At 41.8% G+C, this 24,572-nt stretch overlaps 1 protein-coding gene across 1 annotated transcript; it reads right to left on the bottom strand.

Moving 5' to 3' along the window:
- On the bottom strand, positions 1–24,327 carry RAB11A (RAB11A, member RAS oncogene family). Its single transcript, XM_084783905.1, has 5 exons — positions 24,152–24,327; positions 14,300–14,495; positions 13,025–13,218; positions 11,578–11,658; positions 1–1,704 (listed from the first exon to the last, which is right to left on the bottom strand). The coding sequence occupies exons 1-5, from the start codon at positions 24,189–24,191 to the stop codon at positions 1,565–1,567; spliced, it is 651 nt and encodes a 216-aa protein (XP_084640031.1). The 5' UTR covers positions 24,192–24,327; the 3' UTR covers positions 1–1,564.
- Positions 24,328–24,572: the final 245 nt, after the last annotated feature.

The following is a 24,572-nucleotide window of genomic DNA, read 5'->3' on the forward strand; positions in this document are numbered from 1 at the left end:
AATAGTCCCCCTATAACTGTTTATTAGGATGAGAATATACTCCAAATCAATAACTAAAAAAAGAAAAAGTAAAAATTACAGAGCATGCATAAAATACAAAGTAGCAATTTATAAATAGACAGTATCTTTATAACCAGTACACTAAAATAACAAATAACTATAAAAGAAAAACAAAATGACTGACTAGAGCAATGCCTTCCGTGCTCCCTACACATCATGAGCACTGCAAAAGACACAAGATTAACCATGAAACACCGTCATCTAGGCAAGCCCACATATTATTTTGCAGGTATCCCACCATCCTGAATAATATCTTTGCAGATAACTTTCAGAAAACTTAAGAGTAAGTGCTTAATATTATTCACAAGGAAGTAAAACTAAGTATTAGTGTGCACATTTCTGAATGAGAAACTAGTTGCTCCATTGATTTCAATTATGTAGTGGAAAATCTATTTCAGGACCCTACAATGCCTAAGTGCATTCTACTTAAACTCAAGGTACGATCTCATTTTACATACTAAAACAACACATGCCTTTAAGTGGTTCCACTTGAGCATAAATTTACCTCTCACTGTATTCTTTAGACATACTAAACCCAAAGGATTAACTGAACTATATTCCATTATACACTGCAGAACTCAAATATAAGCATTGTTAAAATAATTACCCATGCCTTTTGGTGGATATGGTGATAAAATTAGGCTGCATTTCACCTACTAGAAGGGTTTAAAAACAAATTTAACACTTTCCAATGTGATATTACCAGCATTAAGCTAGTTATCGCATGAGCAATAAAATTGTCACACAATCTACTGCTGGGAAATGAGACTGGTCCAGCCACTTTGGCTGCTGATCGCTGCAACAGAGACACCTCAGACAGAAGTCCAGGAGCCTGCCCGGCAGCCGCATAACCCTGACCCTGTAACCACGCCCTATGCAAGCCATAACAACTCTTTGTGTTTATTAAGATAATTCTTTTCCAAAAAAAAGAGAATCCCCATCATCTTTGATGCTTATAAAAATTAAAGAAAAAATTTACAACATAGACCTATTAAGGCATTTTAGACATTGACTTCCACAACGGAAAATCTTCAAGCTCTCAAAATGCTGTTGTGTTTACAGGGCAATCCTTAGATAAGTCAAAACATGAACTGCATTGAGGAAAATGTCTTACAAGCTGCTCTGTGGCAAAATAATAGCCTATTTCTAAGGTTGTCTTAGTTAGATTCGATCAGGACCAATAGGTCTGAACTTCAAGTGACAAGTTCTAGTGTGTCCTACAGTGACAGGCTTCCATGATGAAGAGTAAACAATAGCTGAGGAATTCAAACATTCAGTTTATTAAACTAAGGCTAGAGAAGCCATTGCATGAAAAACAACTGCAGTCTTTCAAGACAAAGTGGATGATTTTATAAAGCCAAAATCAAAAGACTTAAGACATGGGAAGATTCTTAAGTGTGAGGAAGTAATAAAACACAGAAAGTGACCACAAGAATTACAAATATATTTAAATCTCAGACCTGGGAAATGGACTATACACAGCCTTCTAGGGGAGAGAGACGCCTTAGATGTTCTGACAGCACTGCACCTTTGGCTTGTTTTCAGTGGTGGGTGGAACATGAATAGGGACCACGTTGTTGCTTGGAGACATGTCATTTTCACGTCTGTCTGACATTTGCTTCTGAGAAACAATGCGGTATATCTCTGAATGACAAAAGAAACAGAAACACTTAGTATATGTAGACCCATAAGAGTTTGTGTGAAAGAGACAGAAGATACACAGAACAGAATACACATGCTTACATTCTATTTTCAGGCTAGGCATGGTAGTGCACATCTGTGATCCCAACACTTGGAAGGAGGAGTTCAGGACCAATCTCAGCTCCACAGCAAGTTCAAAGCACAGCCTGGGCTACTGAAGACCTTATCTCAAAAAGTAAGGTTTTACTTTTAAATAGCTACTAACTAGAGCCAGAGCATTATTTTTTTTTTTTTAACAATTTTTGTTACAGTAAGGAGAGTAACAAGGCTTCTCCATTTCAGAAGGAAAAGCTCACCCACTAATTAGACTGCATTAAGCAGTGCCATGTTTATGAATTAAATCTTAAAAAATATATACTTAGTCCTCCATAAAAGTCCACACAAACTGACAATGTGTAAATAAACAAACAACTCTGCACTATCCCACTTACCTGTTTTTTCCCAAACATACTAAAATCCCAAGAGTTTCAGAAGGGAAAGAGCCTTCTATGTCCTCCCTTTTGAGGTTAAGGTTAAATTATACTTAATTATTCAAAAGAGATAATCTTAACATGTACTACTTTGCTTTCAGGACATGTATCAAGATTTACCTTGTAGTCCTCCACTGAACATTAATCTTTTAAAAACTAAAACTATTTGCTTTAGTCCCATAGAATTGACGCTTGAGGAATTACTTGCTCAAGTAAAGATCAATGAATGTCTCCCAGTATCTGTACTGAATTTACTGAACATGGCCTTGCACTGAACTACCTAATCAAAACACACTTCTCAAGAACAGAGAGCACAGGCCACCATCTTGCCTTCTCAGTGTTCCTTCTAAACCAATACCATCAGAAGATAGGGAAACTCTAGAAACAAATCATAAATGTAATCAGCCTTCCAAGAGGACACTCTAGAGAAGACACAATGTATCCTATGCAGAGTCCCTAACAAACAGCTCTTGGTGAATTTGCTCCCACATAAATAGGACAAACGCAGATTCAGATAAGTATATATTTTCTATCTCTGCTACCCAATACAGTAGTTAACTATTTAAATAAAAATTGAAATCCGCCAGGCGTGGTGGCGCACACCTTTAACCCCAGCACTCGGAAGGCAGGGGCAGGCTGTCACTGTGCATTCCTGGCCAGCCTGGTCTTTGAAGCAAGTTCAGGATATCCAAGGCTACATAGAGAAACTCTGTCTTAAAAAAACCAATACAGGCATGATGGCGCACACCTTTAATCCCAGCACTCAGGAGGTAGAGGCAGGAGGATCGATGTGAATTTGAGGCCAGCCTGGTCTACAAAGTGAGTCCAGGACAGGCTAACACAGAGAAACCCTGTCTCAAAAAAAAAAAAAAAAAAAAAAGAACTGCACACCAGAAATACTGTAGACATACTAAAATTTTTAGACCCACAATATGTTAACTATGTAGGAATATATCTTGTCTGTATAAGATAAAATGTTTAAATCTTAAAGGTATAAAGTTATACAGCAAAAAACAGAAAAGAGAGATACATGTTCAAAATGTTCCCCCCCAAAAAATAACAAAAAAACAAAAAAGGGACATGGTGGTACATGCTTTTAATCCCAGCACTCAGCCAAGAGCTGGGAGAATGCAGAAGCAGGCAGCGGATTTCTGTGAGTTCAGTGCCAAACTAGTCAATATAATGAGCTCCAGGACAGCCAGGGCTATGTCTCATCCCCATCCCATCACCCTCACACACAAAAAGCTCCAAAACCACATCAACCAACTGTAACATAAAAACATTACCTGGATCCTAATTTAAATTGTTAATTTCAAAAACTCATAAGTATTTAATATTGTTTAGGTAACAGATAATAATAAAAAATTATTATGAATTTTTTAGTGGTTGTATATTGTAAGTTTAAGTCTCAGTTTTTTATATATATCTAAAATATTTGCAAGTGAAACGACTTATTGCGACTTATTACTGATATTAATAAATATCACTTATTTATTAATATAAATTATTAATTTTGAAAGGTCACAGGTCAGTAACTGATATTGATGGTTACTAAAATAGGCTAACATGAGCTATTCTGTTTTAGGAAAGCTGGAAGCCCCACAAGGGATGAAGCAGGTTCTTGGTACTGAAGGGATGGCACAGCACTTAAGAGTACTTTCTGTTCGTGCAGGACTCAGGTTTGGTTCTCAGCCCCACATGGTGGCTCTCAACCATCTGTAACTTCAGTTCCACAGGACTCAATGCTCTCTTCTGGTCTCCATGAGCACTAAGCACACATGTGATGCATATAGATTCACAAAAGAAAGCATTCATACACATAAATTAAAAACAAATCTTTGAAAAAAAAATGTTTCCCTAAAGTTGAGCAATCACAACTTAATAAATGGAGACATGGCTCATCTTCCAGAGAACTTGAGTTCAACTGCCAGCACCCATGTCAAGCGGCTCACAACTTGTCCTGAGTTCAGCTCCTGAAGCATCTGACTCCTTCTTCTAATCTCGTCTAACACACACACACACACACACACACACACACACACACACACACACACACACATACACTCACCAAAAATGTACCTTTTTAGATAGTTTTTTAGGGAAGCAGCTAAAATTTGTCTGAGAAGATTTGTAGTGGTTCAAAGATTAAAAAAGTATCAGCAGAGAAAGAATACAATAAAGACAAGCTACTGATTAAAGTTTAACAACAAAAACACAAAGGATGTGGTGCTAGATCTTCACTGAAATCTGGGGATAGGGCTGGGCGTGGTGCACACGCCTTTAATCCCAGCACTTGGGAGGCAGAGGCAGGTGCATCACTGTGAGTTGAAGGCCAGCCTGGTCTACAAAGCAAGTCCAGAATAGCCAAGGCTACACAGAGAAACCCTGTCTTGGGGGGGGGGGGGAAAGGGAGGAGGAAAGAATAGAAAAAGAAAAGAAATCCAGGGATAGGGCTGTCCAGATGCTTAGTGGATGAAGGCACTTGTCCCCAGTCCTGACAACGTGAGCACAAACCCCAGGAGCTACATGGTAAAAGGAGAGAGCCTAACTCCTGCACATTATCTTCTGGCCTTCACTCTCACACTGTGGCATTCAGTGAGCCCCACACTACACAAAATAAATATTTTAAAATTTGTGTTAAAAGAAAAAAGCCAGATGTGGTGGCACTCGCCTTTAATCTTAGCACTTGAGAGGCAGAGGCAAGTGGATCTCTGAGTTTGAGACCAGCCCAGTCTACATAGTGAGTTTTAGGCACATAGAACTACACAGCGATACACTATCTCAAAAAGAGAAGATAGAGGGCTGGGAAGAGAAAAAGGAAGAGAGGGAAAAAGGGAAGGAAGGAGGGAGAGAAAAGAAAATAGAAAAGAATGGAGCAGGAGTGTGTCCAGGGCAGAGTCCCTTCCGTCACTCAGGCTAGTGACTAAGGAACAACCATCCACTCTTTATGTTGTCCACTAATACCTAACTGGATGGGTCATCTTTTTAAAGAGAAAATCATTAAATATGTAATCCCTGCTACATTTTAACTTCTTTACAAGCTGTTCTGAAGATTAAGTTAGAGGAACAAGACTGAAACACCAGAAACTCCTCCATAATCTACAAATGCATCAACACTGGGAAAGGGACAAAGGGAGACTTCTCAGAGGGCACAAGGTAAATAATTAAAGAGATCTCACTGCAAAGCAAGAAACGTGAGCTGTGTTGTGCGACAGTCTGCAAGTGCTGCATTCTTCTAGAAATGGTACTGCTGCTGCATTTATTCCTGCCACCAAAAATATAGCCACGTGTGAAAAAAATCAAGGAAATAAACAAAAACAAAAAGAAATAAAAATAAACAAAAAGAAATTAGAAAAATATTTTCTTTCAGGTCTAAACATTTCTATAGCACTCTACAATTAAGTCATTTAAGAAAAAGAAGGCCAGGTGTGGTGGCACATGCCTTTAATCCCAGCACGCAGAGGCAGGTGGATCTCTGAGTTCGAGCCCCACCTGGTCTACAGAGTGAGTTCCAGGTCAGGAAGTGAGGGGAAGAAGAGTTTAGTCTTCAAATTAGAAATTTACCTTGAACTTACTAATCACACCGAGAAACCAGACTAAGAGCACCTGAACTGAAGCTCAAAGTTAGAACTCCCAGTGATTGAGACAAACCTATTATCATAAGCTTCCTGGATATGAATGAAACCACCGATGTGGTGTTCCTGTCACAAGCTGTAGGCTCTGTACCTCAGTTTAATCATAAACAAACACTGAATAAACTCAAACCGAGAAAATGACAACTGGCCTGTACTTCTCCAAAATGCTAAGGGTGGTAAATAAAGCAAAACTGAAGGAAGCCAGGCGTGGTGACGCACATCTTTAATCCCAGCACTCTAGGTAGGCAGAGGCAGGGGGATTGCTGTGAGTTTGAGGCCAGCCTGGTCTACAAAGTGAGTCCAGGACAGCCAAGGCTACACAGAGAAACTCTGTCTCGTAAATCAAAAACAAACTAAAGGAACTATTTATTGTCAAGCAGTGCCACGACAGCTGAACAGCATATATGATCTGATCCCAGTTGTTTTTGCTTTGTTTTTTCAAGACAGGGTTTCTCTGTGTAGCTTGGGTGTCCTGGACTCTCTTTGTAGACCAGGCTGGCCTCAAATTCACAGCAATCCCCCTGCCTCTGCCTACCTACCAAGTGCTGGGATTAAAGGCGTGTGCCACCATGCCTGGCTCAAACTTTTTTTTAAACTAATAAAGGTCTTTATTGAAACAACTGGCAAAATCTGAGTAAAGTTTGTAGCTAAAAACTAATGTGATATTATTTATCTATTGACTTAGATCATTGTGTTATGGTTATAAAAGATTAAATACTTGTTTCTAGTAAATTAAAAGCACACACACACACACACACAAAACAAAAAACCAGACTTAGAGATAAAGGGTAACATGCACAGCACCTACTTTCACAGGGTGCTGTACATGCCTCTCCCTCAGGAGCCCCCCACCCGTGTGTGCGTGTGCGTGTGCGTGTGTGTCCTTCTTAGGGGAGGAAGAGAGAGGAAATGGGAAGGAAAAAGACACTTAACACTTAAGGAAATGGAGTAAAGGCACTCACAAATTCTTTATACTGTTAATGTAGGATTTAATCAACTCTGAAGTTGTCAAAATATAAAGTTAAAATGCAGTAAGGGTATGGAAAGCAGTGGTTAAACCATCTCTAAGGGATGAAGCTCAGCTGGTACAGAGCTTGCCTGACATGCTCAGAACAGAGAGCTGGGTCCCTAACAGCATGCCCCTCCCCCATCCGATCTCCTAGCGAACCTGACCTAGAAAGAACAAAGCTGCACTGAAAGGCAGGGGTGAAGCAATCAACCAGCCCACCTTGGCACTAGTGAACTACTTCTAAAAGCACCACCAGAAAACTCATCTCCTGGAATCCCTGAGGACTAAAGGATGTAAAGAAAGTGTAGATCTATTGCCAAAATATTTCCAGGACTATGTAATTTTACATTTTGGTTCAGAGGATAAAGGTATCTACCACCAAGCCTGATGACCTGAGTTTGAGCCCCATGACCCCACATGCTAAAAAGAGCTGCCCTCTGACTACCACATGTATGACCACACTATGAGCACAATGGCCCCATGTCTTTTATAAATGAATAAATAAAATGTGATTTTTTTTAAAAATTAAAAATTAAACTGGACATGGTAGTGCATGCCTTTAATCCCAGCACTGGGGGGGACAGGGGGGTGCTGGGTGCAGAGGCAGGTACATCGCTGTGAGTTCAAAGCCAGCCTGGTCTACAAAGCAAGCCCAGGACAGCCAAGGCTACACAGAGAAACCCTGTCTCGAAAATCAAAAACAAAATTTAAGCCAGGTGTAGAAGCACACGCTTTATTCTCAGCACTTTCAAAGCAGAGGCAGGTGGATCTCTATAACTTCAGGGCTAGCCTGGCCTACACAGTGGAAAACAAAACAAAGTTGAACTTGTAGATGTACTGTATATCCAACACAATATTGCAAACTTAAAACAATCGGCAGTGAGATCACTCAAAACAGATTTTAAAAGCCCAGGCACAATGGGGCATGGTGAGTTAGAGGTCAGCCTGGTCTACAAAGGGAGTTCAGGACAGCCAAGGCTACACAGAAAAACCATGTCTCAAAAACAAAAACAAACCAAAAAAAAAAATCCAAAAAAAATTTTTAAGCTACCATGCCATGTGACAAAAAACTGTCTGCTCCTCTCCAACTCTGTAGTGACTATTCTCAGATAACAAAAAAACAATTTTATGCTAGCAGTGGTAGTGCATGCCTTTAATCCCAGCATTCCAGAGACAGAGACAGGCATCTCTCTGCCTGTTTGAGGCCAGCCTGATATACAGAACAAGTTGCAGGACAGCCAGGGCTACACAGAGAGACCCTGTCTCCAACAAAACGAACTGCACTGGCTAAAACTGTACGGCTTGATATAAGCTGGAATAATCAGAGGAAAGGCCTCAGTGAGGAAATACGTCATGAGATCTGGCTGTAAGGCAGTCTCTCAGTTACTCATTGATGAGGGAAGGCCCAACCTATTTTGGGGGTGTCATCCCTGAGAGGGTGCCTCTGGGTTCTGTAGAAAGCAGGCTGATGCCAGGCGTAGTTGCGCACCCCTTTAATCCCAGCACTTGGTAGGCAGAGGCAGGCGGTTCCATGTGAGTTCAACATCAGCTTGGTCTACAAAATGAGTCCAGAAGGACACACAGAGAAACCCTGTCTCAGAAAAAAAAAAAAAAAAGAAAGAAAGAAAAGAAAAAGAAAAAAGCAGCAGGCTGAGTAAGCTTTATGAAGCCAGCCAGTAAGCAGCACCCTCCATGGCCCCTACATTAGCTCCTGCTGAGCTCCTGTCCTGGCTTCCTCAATGATGAACCGTGATCTGGAGTATGAGCTAAATAAACCCTTTCCTTTCCAACTTGCTTTTTGATCACAGTGTTTTGTCACAACAATAGAAACCCTGAAACGCAAAATAAACCAAAAAACATAATAAAATAGGTGCAAATTACTAGTATTGGTGTTATTTTAACAAGTTTTTTTCCCCTATGCTTTAACTGCTACTTAGGTACTAATTTATCAAATGTTTGCTATGTACCAGGAACAACTAAGCTCTTGACAGGCATTAACTCATTTTTTTGTTTTGTTTTGGGTTTTTTGTTGTTGTTTTTGTTTTGTTTTGTTTTGTTTTTGGGAACCACAGCAGAAGTATCAGTGACAGTTATTTCTTTTCTGTGGAATAAAAATAAAACAAACAGCTGGGCATGGTGGCCTACACCTTTAATCCCAGCACTCGGGAGGCAGAGGCAGGCAGATCTCTATGAGTTCAAGGCCAGCCTGGTCTACAAAGTGAGTCCAGATAGCCAAGGCTACACAGAGAAACCCTGTCTCCCCCCGCCCCCCAAAAAAGTCTAGGACAGTCAAAGCTACATAGAGAACTCCTGTCTCAAAAAAACAAAATAAAATTAAAAATAACAAACCCTGTAAATAGCAATAACAAGTTAAATCATACATATCAAATCATATTCCAGAAATCTAAAAGCACAACCTCTCTCATGAAGAAAATAATAAACAAAATGTATTTGAAAACTTTTTTATATTTATTTTAACTTATGTGTCTATGTGTACGTCTATGTCTGGTTGTGCTCATGTATGTGCAGACACAAAAAGAGGGCGTCAGATCCCCCTGGAACTGGAGTAACAGGTGTTTTTAACTCTGGTTCTCCAGAAAAACAGTACATACTCCTAACTCCAGCCCAACATATCCAGACTTTACAGATGAAGAAATTAAAGCCTTTGAAGAAGAAAGTAACTTGTTTAAGATTATAGCTGGGCATAGTGGCACTCTCCTGTAATCCTAGCACTCAACTATCAGGAAGCAAGTACAGCTCTGTGAGTTCAAGGCCCGCCTGGTCTACAAAGTGAGTTCCAGGACAGCCAAGGCTGTTACACAGAGAAACCTTTCTCAAAAGACAAAACAAAACAAAAATCAAAAAAAGATTATAGCTCCATAAATAAGTGGAGAAATCAGGCTTCCCAGTCCATGATCTAAATTCCTAGCCTTATTAGATAGCCCCCCCTTTTTTTTTAACAATAAGCAAATACTTTAGAAGTTAAAATTCTGCTCACCTCTAATACAAGTGGTATTAGAGCATTAAAACTTGTTACATTGGGCTGGAGAGATGGCTCAGTGGTTAAGAGCGCCACTTGCTCTTCCAGAGATCCTGAGTTCAATTCCCAGCAACCACATGGTGACTCACAACCACCTATAATGAGATCTGATACCCTCTTCTGCAGATAAAGCATTCATATGCAATAGATAAAATAAATAAATCTTAAAAAAAAACTTGTTACATTATAATAGGAAACTAAACAATTCTATAGACCAATTTATCAGAACACCACATAAGACTATGTGTGGATTAGATTCTAGATTCTAATTCATAAGTTCTTAAAAGTAACATATAATATGGGTGTGCTAAAAAAACAACCTATGAAAGTACTTCCTAATAGATAAGTGTACTGATAATCTGCTTATTTTAATATAGCCAAGTAAACTGAGTCAGCACAAATAAAATGTCTTCTTTTCCTAGAAGCTGACCTGGTTATCCACATTCTAAAACAGCATGAACTTTGTCCCTGCCCCATTACTCATTTAAACAACAGCTGAGTTTACTTACAAGAACTGCACTCTCCCTTCTATAGCACGGAAGAAGCATCAGTGCTTTCTTTCTTTCTTTTACTTACATTTTTGGATGTAATTTCTCTAGGTTTTTCTAACTTATTTTGAAGATTTTTTTTTTTCTGTGATATATGTCTGTTACATGTATGCAGGTACCAGCATCAGATAACCTGAAACTATAGTTATAGGCAGCTAAGAGCCACCCCACATGCGGGAACACAACTCAGGTATTCTGCAAGAGCAGCAAATAAATGCTGAGCCATCTCTCCCAGTAGATTTTGGGTTTTTTGTTATTTTGTTGGGTTTTTTTGTTTTTATTTGTTTTGGAGACAGGGTTTCTCTGTGTAGCCTTCACTGTCCTGGACTCGACTGTAGACCAGGCTGGTCTCGAACTCACAGCAATCTGCCTACCTCTGCCTCCCGAGTGCTGGGATTAAAGGCATGTACCACCACCCCCGGCAGATTTTTATCTATTTTCAAAAGGTGTTTATATGGATCTATAGTCAGGATCTCAGTATTTACCTTATTAAAGTACATTTCAAAAGAGAAGAACACATAACTTAGCACGGTGTGGTGCTGCATGCAGGTCCAAAACAGCCAAGGCCACACAGACAAACCCTGTGCCCTGCCCCCCCATGGGGGGAGGGGGCCGCGCAGGACATATAACTTTGTCCCTTGGCCTGAGCACAAGGAAATGAACAAATTACTTTCAAAGAATTTTTTTCCCAGATGAATTCAGATGACTAAAGCACAACGTGCAAAAATGATAACTGTGCACATCAGGAGCTCCTGCCACAGCTGCTCTCTAGTGACAGTCATCTGCAGAAGCCATGAGTTTCCTAATTAATTTGTTTCAATCACTTCCTTTCTTTCTTTTTGGTGGTTGTTGTTGCTGTTGTTGTTGTTGTTCTTCTTCTTCTTCTTTTTTTTGTTTTTGCTTTTGTTTTTGTTTTTGGAGACACGGTTTCTCTGTGTGTCCCTGGCTGTCCTGGACTCACTTTGTAGACCAGGCTGGCCTTAAACTCACAGTGAGGCGCCTGCCTCTGCCCCCCTAGTGCTGAGATTAAAGGCGTGCGACACCACCGCCCAGCTTTAAATTACTTCCTGAAACTCCAGTTCCCACTGGTGTAACCTGAAAACACAAGTCTTACCTGTTAGAATTGTCTGAAAAGCAGCTTCAACATTTGTAGAATCTAGAGCAGATGTCTCAATGAATGACAAACCGTTCTTCTCTGTGAAGAGACAAAAATTTCAGTCTTGTGAAATTTGATTGCTGTTTAATAGTCTAGTGATCCTATCCAGAGCCTCAGCAATGCTAGGCAAACCTTCTACCACTGAGCTATCTCCCCAACCTTTCACAAGGTGTTTTTGCTTTTGTTGTTGCTTTTTCAAGACAGAGTTTCTCTATGTAGCCTTGGCTGCCCTGGAACTCCTTTGTAGACAGGGCTGGCCTCAAACACACAGCGATCAGTCTGCCTCTGCCTCTGCCTCTAGAGTGCAGGGTCCAAAGGCTTGCACCACCACTGCAAGTGCGATAAGCTGTGATCACAGAAGAGAAGATAGCTTGAGACCACGGAAGGGAAGATAAAAGCCAGGCGTGGTGGTGCATATTTGTAGTCCCAGCACTCAGGGAGGCAGAAGCAGGTGGATCTCTGTGAGTTCCAGGTCAGCCTGGTCTATAGAGTGAGTCCAGGACAGCCAGGGCTACACAGAGAAACCCTGGGCAGGGTGAGGGGGGGCAGTGGGGCGATGGGGTGGGGGGGACGACAACAAAAGGGAAGATAAAAGACTAAGGCCTAGCTGGATACGGTGACTTGAGAGGTGGAAAAGGACCAGCACAGGCAACCTGAGAAAGTGTCTCAAACACCAAACAAACAAAAATCCTTAGACTGTACCAACTTCTGAGGTAGTAAGAACACTGTTTTAGCCAGGCATGGTAGCACACACCTTTAATCCTAGCACTCGGGAGGCAGAGGCAGCTGGATCTCTGTGAGTTCAAGGTCAGCCTGGTCTACTAAGGGAGTCCAGGACAGCCAAGGCTACACAAAGAAACCCTGTCTCGAAAAACCAAAAAAATAAAAATAATAAAAAAGAATTCTGTTCTAACTGAAATTCTTAAAAGTTAGAGGAAAGTATTCACAATATTTTCACTAATATAACATCATGACACCCTAGCCAATGCAGCGCTACTTTCTTCTGGGAGTTTCCCCTAACAAAAGTGCATGCAGCAAGAAATAAGAAGATCTCATGAAGCCCAAAGGGCTCAGCTTCTAAGTAGGCACATCCTTGTCAGTCCTTGAGACGTACTACTTTTCAGACTCTCGGAGAACAGCCTTGTTAAGGAATAGAGGTGTAGGGGCTGCAGACAGCTCAGCGGTTGAGAGCACTGTCTGCTCTTCCAGAGACCCTGAGTTCAATTCCCAGCATCCACATGGTGGCACACAACTGTCTATAATGGGATCTGATGACCTCTCCCGTCAAGCAGGCACACATACAAATAGAACACATAAATAAATAATTTTTTTAAAAGAATAGAAGTGTAATGTTCAAACAGAGACATGAAAAGCACCGTAACATTGTGGAGTTTGCATTACTAACCTGCAAAAGCTCTTGCTTCATCTGTAGGAACTGCCCTGAGATGACGTAAGTCACTCTTATTGCCCACAAGCATGATAACAATGTTACTATCAGCATGATCTCTCAGTTCTTTCAGCCATCGCTCTACATTTTCATATGTGAGATGCTTAGCAATGTCATAAACCAATAAGGCACCTACTGCTCCACGATAGTATCTGCAAACAGAAACACACGTCACTATCAAAAGACAGTCACTAAATGGAAGGGAGCACCCGAGAGAACTAAGGGATGGGACAGGGCTGAGGAGATTGCTCAACAGGTAAAGCACGTGCCTCCAGAGGGCTGGAGTCAAAAGCATGAGGATCTGAGTTAAAATCTCCAGAAGCCATGTAAAAGCTACCATGGCAGCACTCAGTAATCCTGGTCCTTCCACCGTGAGCTAAGGGGGCTGAAACTGGAGAATACCCAGAAGTCACAGGCCAAGAAGCCTGGCATAAACAACAGGAAACAACCAATAGTGCCTGGTGCAAACAAGGTAGAAAGTGAGAACCAACACCCAAGGTTGTCCCTCTGACCTTTATACACATAGCAAACACACACACACTATAGATATGTAGTCATCCCTTATGAGAGTCTATATCTAGTCATCCATGGTCCCAAAATATTAAATGGAATATTCCAAAAATAAATAATTCATAAGCTCTAAATTGCACTATTTTAAGTATTATGATGAAACTCCTCAGTATTCCCCTTCATGCAGGCTAGCCCATGACTCATCCTTTTGTTCAATGTACCCATACTACCTGCCTGTTAAAGTCACTTTGTAGCCATCCCATTGTGTATGGTCTTTTCTGATATTCAAGTAACCCTTAGTTTATTTAGTGATGGCCTCCAAAAGCAACTACTGTATGCCAAAGAAAAGCTATTAAGAGAAAAGATACAGGGTGCTGGAGAGATAGTTCAGCAGTTAAAAGCACTTGCTGCTATTACACAGGACCCAGGCTTGTTTTCCAGCAGCACTTGTAACTCCACATTCAGGGGATCTGATACCATCTTCTAAACTCCATGGGCACCAAACATGGACATGGTACACATACACATATTCAAGCAAGACACAAATAAAAATAAAATGAATTTTAAAGAGTGTGAGAGAAACATAGACAATTTAGTACAATCTGTGACTGCAGGCATCTACAGAGGGTCTTGGGACACATCTTCCAAGGTTAAAGGAGGACTACTGTTCCTTCCTAATACCTAAAATCAACCTGTTCCAGAACTGAAAAACCATGAACTTACGCAGATGTTATAGCCCTGTACCGCTCCTGCCCTGCTGTGTCCCAGATCTGTGCCTTTATTGTTTTCCCATCAACCTGGATGCTTCTTGTTGCAAACTCTACTCCAATGGTACTCTTGCTTTCCAGATTAAACTCATTCCGAGTAAATCGAGACAGGAGGTTACTCTTTCCAACACCAGAGTCTCCAATAAGAACAACTGAAAAGACAAAAAAAATAACATAAGCTGGATGGAGGTAAGCACATTCAGAATACCAACATGCTTTATAGGGCGCTTGGCTTCAAGTAAACACAACCAACGATTTATAAGAGGGCAGCAGCCTAGTACTAAACAGCTTATGTACATGACCAATCAATTAAAACCAGTCACTTACCCTTTTTAATCTATTTCTATCTACATAATGACCTCCACGCACTATCTACTCCACATACATCGTATGTAACCCCATCTAAAAAACAGTCTCTCTTTTTCCTATTTGGGTACTATAACCCAGGGACTTACACATGTAAGGTAGGGAAGCACCTGACCACTAATCTATATCCCCAGCCCTTAAAAATGCGATTTGGCAATTTAAATTATAGGGTACTCTAGCCACCAATGCAAACATGAATTACCTGTAATTTATACCAACCTCACTACCTTAAAAAGTATTCTGAAAAGTAAATAACAAGTTGTGTTATTCACATGTGTTAGACATCAAACAACAGATGTCAGTGCACAGAGTAAAAGAATGTGTACAATCTACTAGTTTCATTAAAGACTGGGTATGATGTGAGAGCTGAAACCCATTTAAGCATGAGGCATGAGGCTTACAAGCTTTGCTGCTCTGCTCATAGAACCTATAATCATCTTTAATCATTACACTTCACAGACTGGCAGAAAGCCACAGGGGCACCCCACCTCACTATGGACAAACAGGAACTCTAGGAAGCTAACAATTCTGACATACTAAGTCAAAGCCAAAGGACAGCAAACACTTTCACCTAGACTTAAAAACAAGTTTTGATTATACTTCCTGTGATTTTATAGAAGGCAGTTTATTTAGAAGTAACTTCTCACCCAAAGTGTTCCATACTTTTAAATTTTTCTAATAGGCCAGCCATGGTGCTGCAGCACCTCCCAGCACTCAGGGCAGTACAGGCAGGTGGATCTCTATGAGTTCGAGGCCAGCCTGGTCTACAAAGTGAGCCCAGGACAGCCAAGGCCACACAGAGAAACCCTGTCTTCAAAAAACAAAAACAAGGAGGCTGGAGAGATGGCTCAGCAGTTCTCTTCCAGAGGTCCTGAGTTCAATTCCCAGCACCCACATGGTGGCTCACAGTCATCTATAATGAGATCTAATGCCCTCTTCTGGCATGCAGGCAGAGTACTGTATAAATGATAAATAAATAAACAAAACAATAATAATAATAAAAAAAAAAGCTGGTGAGATGACTTAGCAAGTAAAAGCACTTACTGTCAAGCCTGAAGACTACAGAGTTTCACTTCCAAGACCATTTGGTGGAAAACAGCCTACTCCAAAAGTTGTCCCCTGAACTTCACATGGGCACAGGGCTCACGGGAGTGAATGACTATAATCTTCTATGTGTATAAACATGCGTCTCTGTATATATGGTGTGTATATGTGTGTTGAGGGTGGGAGTGCCCAGACGCCAGTAGAAGAGAGAGATGGAGTTACAGATAACAATAAATAGCCAAATAAAGGTGCTGGGAACTGAACTGAGTCTTCTATAAAAGTAGCCAGTTTTTAATCACTACATCACCTGGGCAGTCCCAATAAATTTAATTTAGGGAAGTGGGGAGGTTCAGAGGCCTAGAGAGATGGCTGGCTTTTGGTTTTTCAAGACAGGGTTTCTCTGTGTAGCCTTGGCTGTCCTGGACTCACTTTGTAGAACAGGCTGGCCTCCAACTCACAGCAATCCGCCTGCCTCTGTCTTTGTGAGTGCATCACAGGCATGTGCCACCACGCCTGACTGGGACGGCTGAATGGTTAAGAGCACTTACAACCCTTTAACTCCAGACAAGTTTGTGATTCCAGTTCCAGGACGCGGTGTCCGTTTCTGGCCTCTGCCCATACTGCACACAATAAGTTAGCAGACACACACAGACCCAATCACTCACACACTAGACCTTTCAGAGCTGGGTACAGTACATTTCTTTAATTCCAGAATTTAGAAGGCAGAGGCAAGCACATCTCTGCGAATCTGAGGCCAATCTGGTCTGCCCAGAGTTCCAGGCCATCCAGGGCTGCACAATGAGACCTTATATCAAAACAAACAGAAAAGGAAGCAGGCAGCTGATGATGGCCCACACCTTTAATCCCAGCACTCTGGAGGCAGAGGTGGACCTCTGAGTTTGAGGCCAGGCTGATCTACAGAGTAAGTTCCAGGACAGCTAGGGCTAAACAGAGAAGCCCTGTCTAGAGAGGAGGGTGGGGAATGAACAGGAAATTGAGAAACAAGTTGAGTTTTTTGTTTGTTTTAAAAGAGGGTCTTGCCAGACACAGTGCCCTGTAATGCCAGCAATAAGGAGGCCAAGCACATCTCTGTGAGTTTGAGGCCAGCCTGGTCTTCAAGGCAAGTACAGGACAGCCAAGGCTACACAGAGAAACCCTGTCAAGAAAAAGAAAGGAAGGAAGAAAGGAAGGAAAGCCAGGCATAGTGGTGCTTGCCTATAATCCCAGCTCTTGGAGGCAAAGTCAGGCAGACAGTTGTGAGTTCGAGGCCAGCCTGGTCTACAAAGTGAGTCTAGGACAGCCAAGGCTACACAGAGAAACTCTGTCTAGAAAAACAAAAAAAGAAAGAGGAAGAAGAGGAAGAGAAGAAGAAAAGAAAGAGAGGGTCTCATTCTGGAACCAAGGTTGGTCTAGAACTCACAAAACTCTCGTGTCTCAGTTTCCCAAATGCTGAGATTATAGATATGTGCCATCATGTCCAACTTCAGACAAGTTGTGTTAAAACATGAATTTAAATATCAAAATGGGTTTGGAGATTTACAGAATCTGAGCTAGACAACATTTTTCCTATGTTAAAAAAATGATATTTTAGTGAGCATTGTATTTATTTCTACTGTTGACTAGTAATGCTTCTTAACAAGCTGATTGGTTTTAGACAACAAACTAGAAAATCAACACTCAAGGTTGGGCCAGAGAATAATAAACCATGCTCTACTTAAAAGACTGGGATGTGATGGTGCACTCCCCAGCCAAAGGAAAAGGAGTCTGCTGTGCACACCTTTTTTGCCACAGATGCAGACACAAGCTGGCCCTAGAACAACCACGCATTACCAAATGGCTATCTTTTGGGCTTCCTCTATTCAGCAAGAAATTCCAGCAGCGGTGACGCCATGCAGCAGAGAAGTTATTTCTATCTTTGTAGTCAATTAGAGGGTACCCAAGCAAACAGACCCTGGACACCAGGGAAAATAATGTCAAGGTCATGAAAACAGAAACAACATTTTTGTTTGTTTGTTTTTGTTTTTGTTTTTGTTTTTTGAGACAAGGTCTCTCTATGTTAGCCTTGGCTGTCCTGAAGTCACTCTGTGGCCTCGAACTCACAGTGATCCGCCTGCCTCTGCCTCCCGAGTGCTGGGATTACAGGTGTGCGCCACCACGCCCGACTTGAAACAACATTATTTTCAGTTGTACAGAATGGTTAGTTAGCAGGCTGGTTTCCAAACTCCATCAGTATAGATGTGAAGTTGAACCCCAGCTACATTAATAGAACCTCCCTATTAAGAAGATACATTCACTGTTGTTTCTTAGTATAAGAGGCTAAATGGTCAGACCACAACTTCTGAGTGTCAGAGAGAGGGTCCCCGACAAGAACCTAGTCTGGGATTCAGCCGAAATTCCTATACCTTTCCTGAATAGCAATCTTTCAGTCACTCCAAGAACACAGAAACTTAGACCTAGGAGATGATGGTTCAGCAGTAAAGGCAATTGCTGCCAAGCCTAAGGACCTGAGTTCAATCCCATGGTCCCACAGAGTAGAAAGGAGAGAATCAACTCCGTCAATTGTCTTAGACTTCTACACATATACACCATGGCATGAGCCCCGCCCCAGCTTAAACAAACAAACAAATAAATGTAATTTTTTGGAAGGAGGCTGGAAAATCTGCTAGAGAAATATCCTTTGAGTCATCTCTGGTCCTACACTAGCATCAACACTAACATGAGGATGAATAGTGAAGAAGGAAAAACCAAAGATTAGAACACATTTAATTAATTCACAGACACTCCCATGTCAACCAGTAATTCAGAAACCAGCCACAATTTAAACTCAAAGAGCACTTACAAGCATGGCATCTGGATAACACCACCTTTTGGTGGGAACACCTTCAAAGAACACTGTACACCTTCCACAGAAGCCCCAGCACTACTTCATGTTTTGTTTTATTTTAAAATATTAGCCATTCTTACAGTTTTTGTGTTTTGTTTTGTTTTTTGCTTTTAAGGACAGGGTTTCTTTGTGTAGCCCTAGCTGTCCTGGACTGGCTTTGTGAACCAGACTGGCCTTGAACTCACAGCAATCCCCTGCCTCAGCCTCTCAAGTGCTAGGATTAAAGGCGTGCACCACCACCGTCTAGCTTTTGGCTTTGTTTTTTATTTTACTTTATATTAATGAATATTGTCTGCATGCATGTATGTGCACCACATGCAAACCAGTTATGTCTCCTGCAACTGGCAAGTTGTGAATGGTTGTGGGCACTGGGAATTGAAGCCAGGTTCTCGGCAAGAATAGCAAGTGCTCTTGGTTGCTCAGCCATCTCTGACGCCCCTGGCTCATGTTTTGACCTCTACTTTTAACTAATAACTAAATTTACCATCTCAAAGTAATGCCAAATCTTTGTAACCAATTAATTTTATTATTCAAAAAGTAGTAATAGTTTGTAAACAACTCAAAAATCTCAAATGCTCTAACAGTATAAGATAGTTATGCCAACTAGCTACTGACAAGGTCTCCAAAGTCAAGACTAGCAATTTGTCAAAGGAAAAAAAGTCTTAAATAGCAGCAGATTCCAGTTTTGTAAGGATGAAACGTGGCATGATAAGAAGGGCTGTTCGAGGCCGGGCGTGGTGGGCACACCTTTAATCCCAGCACTGGGGGGGCAGAGGTAGGTGGGTCGCTGTGAGTTGGAATCTAGACCAACCAAGGCTACACAGAGAAACCCTGTCTCAAAACAAAAAAACAAAAAAACAAAAAAAAAAAAGAGCTGTTTTAATTTCCTAATCAAAAGAAGGAGGGATCTATTATCTATTTAGGCTCAGTAGGTGGATGGATGGAATTATCTAAAAAGAGAAAAACAAAAAAGGAGAGAGATATTCATTAGTTATCATTTTAAAAAAACAACAAAACTTAATGGACCTTTCTTTGCGGATTCAAAATTAAACAATTTAGAGTCAAAATACTTTCTCTCATTAAGATGACAATATTTAATTTCTTCCCCAACCCCAGTGGTGCTGGGAATCTACTAACCTAGAGCTAATGCTACACATATGATTTATCACTGAGTTATTACCTACCTACCATGAAATTATATGTTCATATCCAAAAATTAAAGAAATCAATTTCTGGGCCAGCAAGATGGCTCAGCAGATAAAGGTGGGGCAGTTGCTGCCAAGCCCGATGGTGGAAAGAGAACAGACTTCTGACATCCCACACTTACCATGCACACCCCCAACATACAAATATCACAGATGAGTAAGGAAATAAATAAATGCAATAAAAAATGTAAAGGAACTTTTAGTAAATTTTTATACGCCCATCACTAGTATCTTAGGTTGAATGGCCATATATTTAAATATTCTACAATTTAAGTCACTTAATAGAGTACATACATATTAAACAATATGACTATAAGCTAAGTAAATAATATTATCTATAAACTTAATGTCAATATAATTCCTAAGATAATATAATGCCCCACACAACTTTGATAGCCTCATCTGCTGAAGCTCAGTCTAATACATAATATTAATTTGTTTACATATATGCTTTATATATTATACACACCACAAATATCTGACTGTTAAATACCATAAAAGCAATATATATACACATATATATACACATATATATACATACATACATACATATATACGTGTATATATATAATTTAAGCTTCTATTTCTAACCACATTTAGGTATTTTTGCTATTTTTCTTGTTATTTGTTCTTTTCTGAAACATAATCTCATTCTGTAGCCCAGGCTGACCTCAAAATCGTAGCTATCCACTTGTCTCAGCCTCCCTAGTTCTGGAATCACGGGCACGAGCCCCCATGTTCAGCCCACATTTAGTTTTCTATTTCTCTACTAAGATCACTTACTGGACTAAAACTTAACTTCTCACCTCACATACAGAATATTAGCTTTCAAATTTACCAACTGAAATCGCTATTTTCATAAGTTTGGAAATATTTCTACTCTCAACCACATTCACAGTCCAACCTCACCAAGTCTTTAAAGTAAAATGCACCAATGGTCATTGTGGCACACTCCTGTAATGCAGCACTCAGAGAGACAGAGGCAGGTGGATCTCTGTGAGTTTGAGGCCAGCCGAGTCTACAGAGCTAGTTCCAGGACAGCCAGGGCTACACAGAGAAACTCTGTCTAGGAACAAACAAACAAACAAATAAATAAAATAAAGCGATAGACAGATAGAATGTATCAATAAGGCTAAAGTCTAGACAAGTTTTTCCAGATTCATCAGAATCTGAGTTGCTCAACCACAAGTTGTGAAAGCAAAGCTACCAAGATTCAAGATAGTCCTACTGACAACCAGCTGATGACTCACAACACCTGGGCTTCAATGAGGCTCAAAAGAAAAAGGCAGGAGGGCTCCACTTTCTTGAAGCAGCCTCTCTGACTCTCCTAATACCCAGCTCCATCCCTTGTGCTCCCACAGCACCTTAACCACGCTGGAATACGTACAAGATCAACAGTCGTAACAATTGTGCTTTTATTAAATAAAACAAACTCCCAAGTCTCACTGCAAAGCATACATAAAAATTAATTTTCAAGAGTAAATACATAAACTAGCACTGTCCTCCTCTGCCCACACTTCATTCCCATTTAGACTACTCCACTCCGTGCTGGTCAGCATGCCCCTTCACGCTCAATGTTACAAACCCCAGTTTCCCTAACTAGAAGTGGGTTGGCTAGCCTTCTCCAGTGTAGAAACGCTATGGTTCATCTTAGGGAATAAATCTCTGTAGAAAGAAATCATTTAAAAATAATTGTATAAGTAAAAAAATTGGCTAAGTAATCAGTGTTGAAATAAAAAAATTAAGTGACTCATATCCTGTGGCAGCTCCTAAAAAGTGGAAACTCTTTTCAGCAGAATTTTTTAAACACCCAGTCTTATAAGCAAAGTGTAGAAAAAAATAGAACCAGAACCCACATAGATACAAAATAATTCAGAAGTTTCTTAGTTCTGTGCTTCTCTATTAAAACCTGCATGGTCTTTAACTTAAAAGATTTGTTGTTTAGTGAGCTGGCTCAGTGGGTAAAGGTGCTACCACGCCTGATAACCTGAGATTCACATGGTGGAAGCAAAGAACTGACTCCCAAAGTTGTTCTACCACCGTCACATGTGCTGCGGAACATATTAGAACATACAGACCAATAAATGTAAATTTGAATTTTTAAAAGGGATTTATGGCTCAGAAATCTGACAAGAACTACTTCGTTTATAAGCATGTATTGAATCCTCACAAGAGATAAATTTTATAATCTCACTTACTCCTCAAAAAGTATCACAGTATTTCCTTTACTGAGGAAACCGAGGCTCTCAAAAGTTGAGCAGGGGGAGATGATATTATAATCTCAAAAAACGAAAGTTAACTTTCCAAGGCCACAAGGAAAACAAATATAAAACTCCAGTGTTTTCTCATTGTTTAAAGGATGGTCTAATCTCAAAATTAAATGTAAATTTCTTCAGCCAACCTAGGATAAATTAACATACTTAGGAAAAATAAGATAAACAGCTTTCTATAACCAACCTTCACATTCCAAACCAAATCGGAGATACAACTTCAAAAGAGACCAGGCACTGCCATTACAAAGTTCTTAAACCTCCCCTGACTGACTAAACCCAAGTCTCCTGGGATTTAAGTAATTTCACATCATCTCACATACCTTCAACAAACACTCAAGGTCTCCTATTTGTTTTGGTTTTGATTTTTTGAGATAGGGTCTCACTATGTAGCCCTGGAACTCACTATGTAGACCAGACTGGCCTGGAATTCACAGAGATCTGCCTGCTTCTTCCTCCCATTAAAAGTGCGTACCACCATGCCCAGCTAAAGGCTGGTACCTTCTTATCTATAAATACTTTCCAATATGGTAGTAAGGGTAGCCGCTGAGGTACTTAAGATAAATAGAATATTTGGAGAAGTAAATAATGAAAGGGTGTCCCAGCAGCTAATATGCCAAGACTCGTAAAGTATTTGGTAATGCAAAATGTTTCCTGCTTCTTCACTTAGTCAATCATTCTTGGAGCCCAATGGCAAAGCGAGAAACACTCACCAATGCTTAACACTCCTGACACTCCGCCCTTCACAGTAAAGCTTTAATAGCAATGGCTTCTTCCTCTCTGGTATGGTCTTTGCTCAGCACATTACTGATGGGTGCCCTGCTAATTCAGGAGCAGAGCAAGACTATGAAAGTGAGAGCGCATTCAGGAACAAAAAAAAAAAAAAAAAAGCGTTCACTGTACTCTCCTTTCGCTGAGAACTGTATCCTTTCAGTTTGGCTTCTTTCTGGGACTCAACCAATAAGCGGTTCTCTACTCCTCCCACGTTCTGTTACCGGCTCCACATACCCCCCCCCCCATCTTGTAATAAATTCTTGATTTGACTAAAAGAGCAAGCTACTATTATGCCCCTCGCCCACCATTTGGGAAAGGTATGTGACCAACCAGGGTTCTTCCCTTCCTGTGGGATCCTCCCAGGGTGGCGGCAGCAGGAAGCAACCAGTCCATAGTGATAAGCTAGCTAGTATTTGTGCAGCGAACAACCTTTCCTGTTCAGGAACTAGGCCTTCAGGTCTGGCAGGGGATAACAGCCACCACCCATCCGCAGCCCCTTCTCGTAAGCCAAAGCCAAGTAAAGGAGTTGTCCCGGTCTGGTAGTAGCTGGGCAGGGACAGGAGAAGGAAAGGGGTTTAAAAAAACAAAACAAAACAAAAAAAAAAAAACAACGCGAGGTGGGAAGTCATCCCTGCCTGGACACTGCGACAAGTGCACGCACGCCAGGGGGTGGGGGTGGGGGGATGGACAGCCCCTCTTGTCCTCCCCTTCTCTCTCCCTCCCAGCAGCCCAGGTCGCACCGGAGTGCTAAATGTTTCCTGCAGACGGAAGACGCAGAGCGGCCCGTCCGTGGGGAGGGAGGGGGGCAGTCCGCGGGTACTGACCTCGAGGTCTGCGGGGATGGGGGCGGGGGCCCTGGGACCGGCGAATCTGGCCAAGGCCCAGGAAAGGCTCGCTCGCACGGAGGGGAAGGGAAACGAATAGAAAAGAAAAAAGAAAAAACCCACTGAGCGAGTCGGTGTCCCAATACGGGTGCTCAGCCGAGGTAGGGGCCTGTCAGCCGGGGATGAGGCCGGCAGCATGCATCCAAGAGGAGGGGCGAGACGCCCCGGGAAGGAGCTGCACAGCCTTCGAGAAGGACGCGCGAGAGAGGGGCACAGCGGCCCGGCAGGCCTACCCAGGAACCGCGGCGAGCGCCGGGACCCTGTCGGGGAGGCAGGGAGGAAGCGCCGGGGCGGACTCCGGCCAGGGCAGGGCTGGCCTCGCGCCGGTCCCCGGGGAGTGTCTCGGGCCCCGAATGGACATTCGGTGGCCCACGGCCTCACCTTTAAAGAGGTAGTCATATTCGTCGTCGCGGGTGCCCATGGCGCGGCCGAGGAGCTGAGGGGCGGGAGCGGCGGGAGCAACAGTGGCGGGACCAGGGGGCGTCGCTGCAGGGGTAATCCGAGCTCCGAGCTTTCAGCTGCCGGACCCGGTGAAGAGCCCCGCCCTGGTTCTGCGTCACTTCCGGCAGGCCCCAGCCCCTCACAGGAAGTTCTTCCGGAGAAATGGCGTCCCGCCCCTTAGCTAAGCAGAGTGGAAGGCGCAGGAGTGGGCTCCGCACTCTCACCCGGCTTGGGAAGCCTTACAGAAAAACAGTCTTAAAATGCTCAGATGGCTAAAGATGGCTTGTTCTTCCCCTAACCATTCAAAGAAACGAGGTCCAGGTCCCTTAGTGCTTGACTTCCGGTGAGGGCGGAGTTTTGT

The sequence above is a fragment of the Acomys minous genome (assembly GCF_964271855.1).
Source record: "Acomys minous genome assembly, chromosome: 5".
NCBI lineage: Eukaryota > Metazoa > Chordata > Mammalia > Rodentia > Muridae > Acomys > Acomys minous.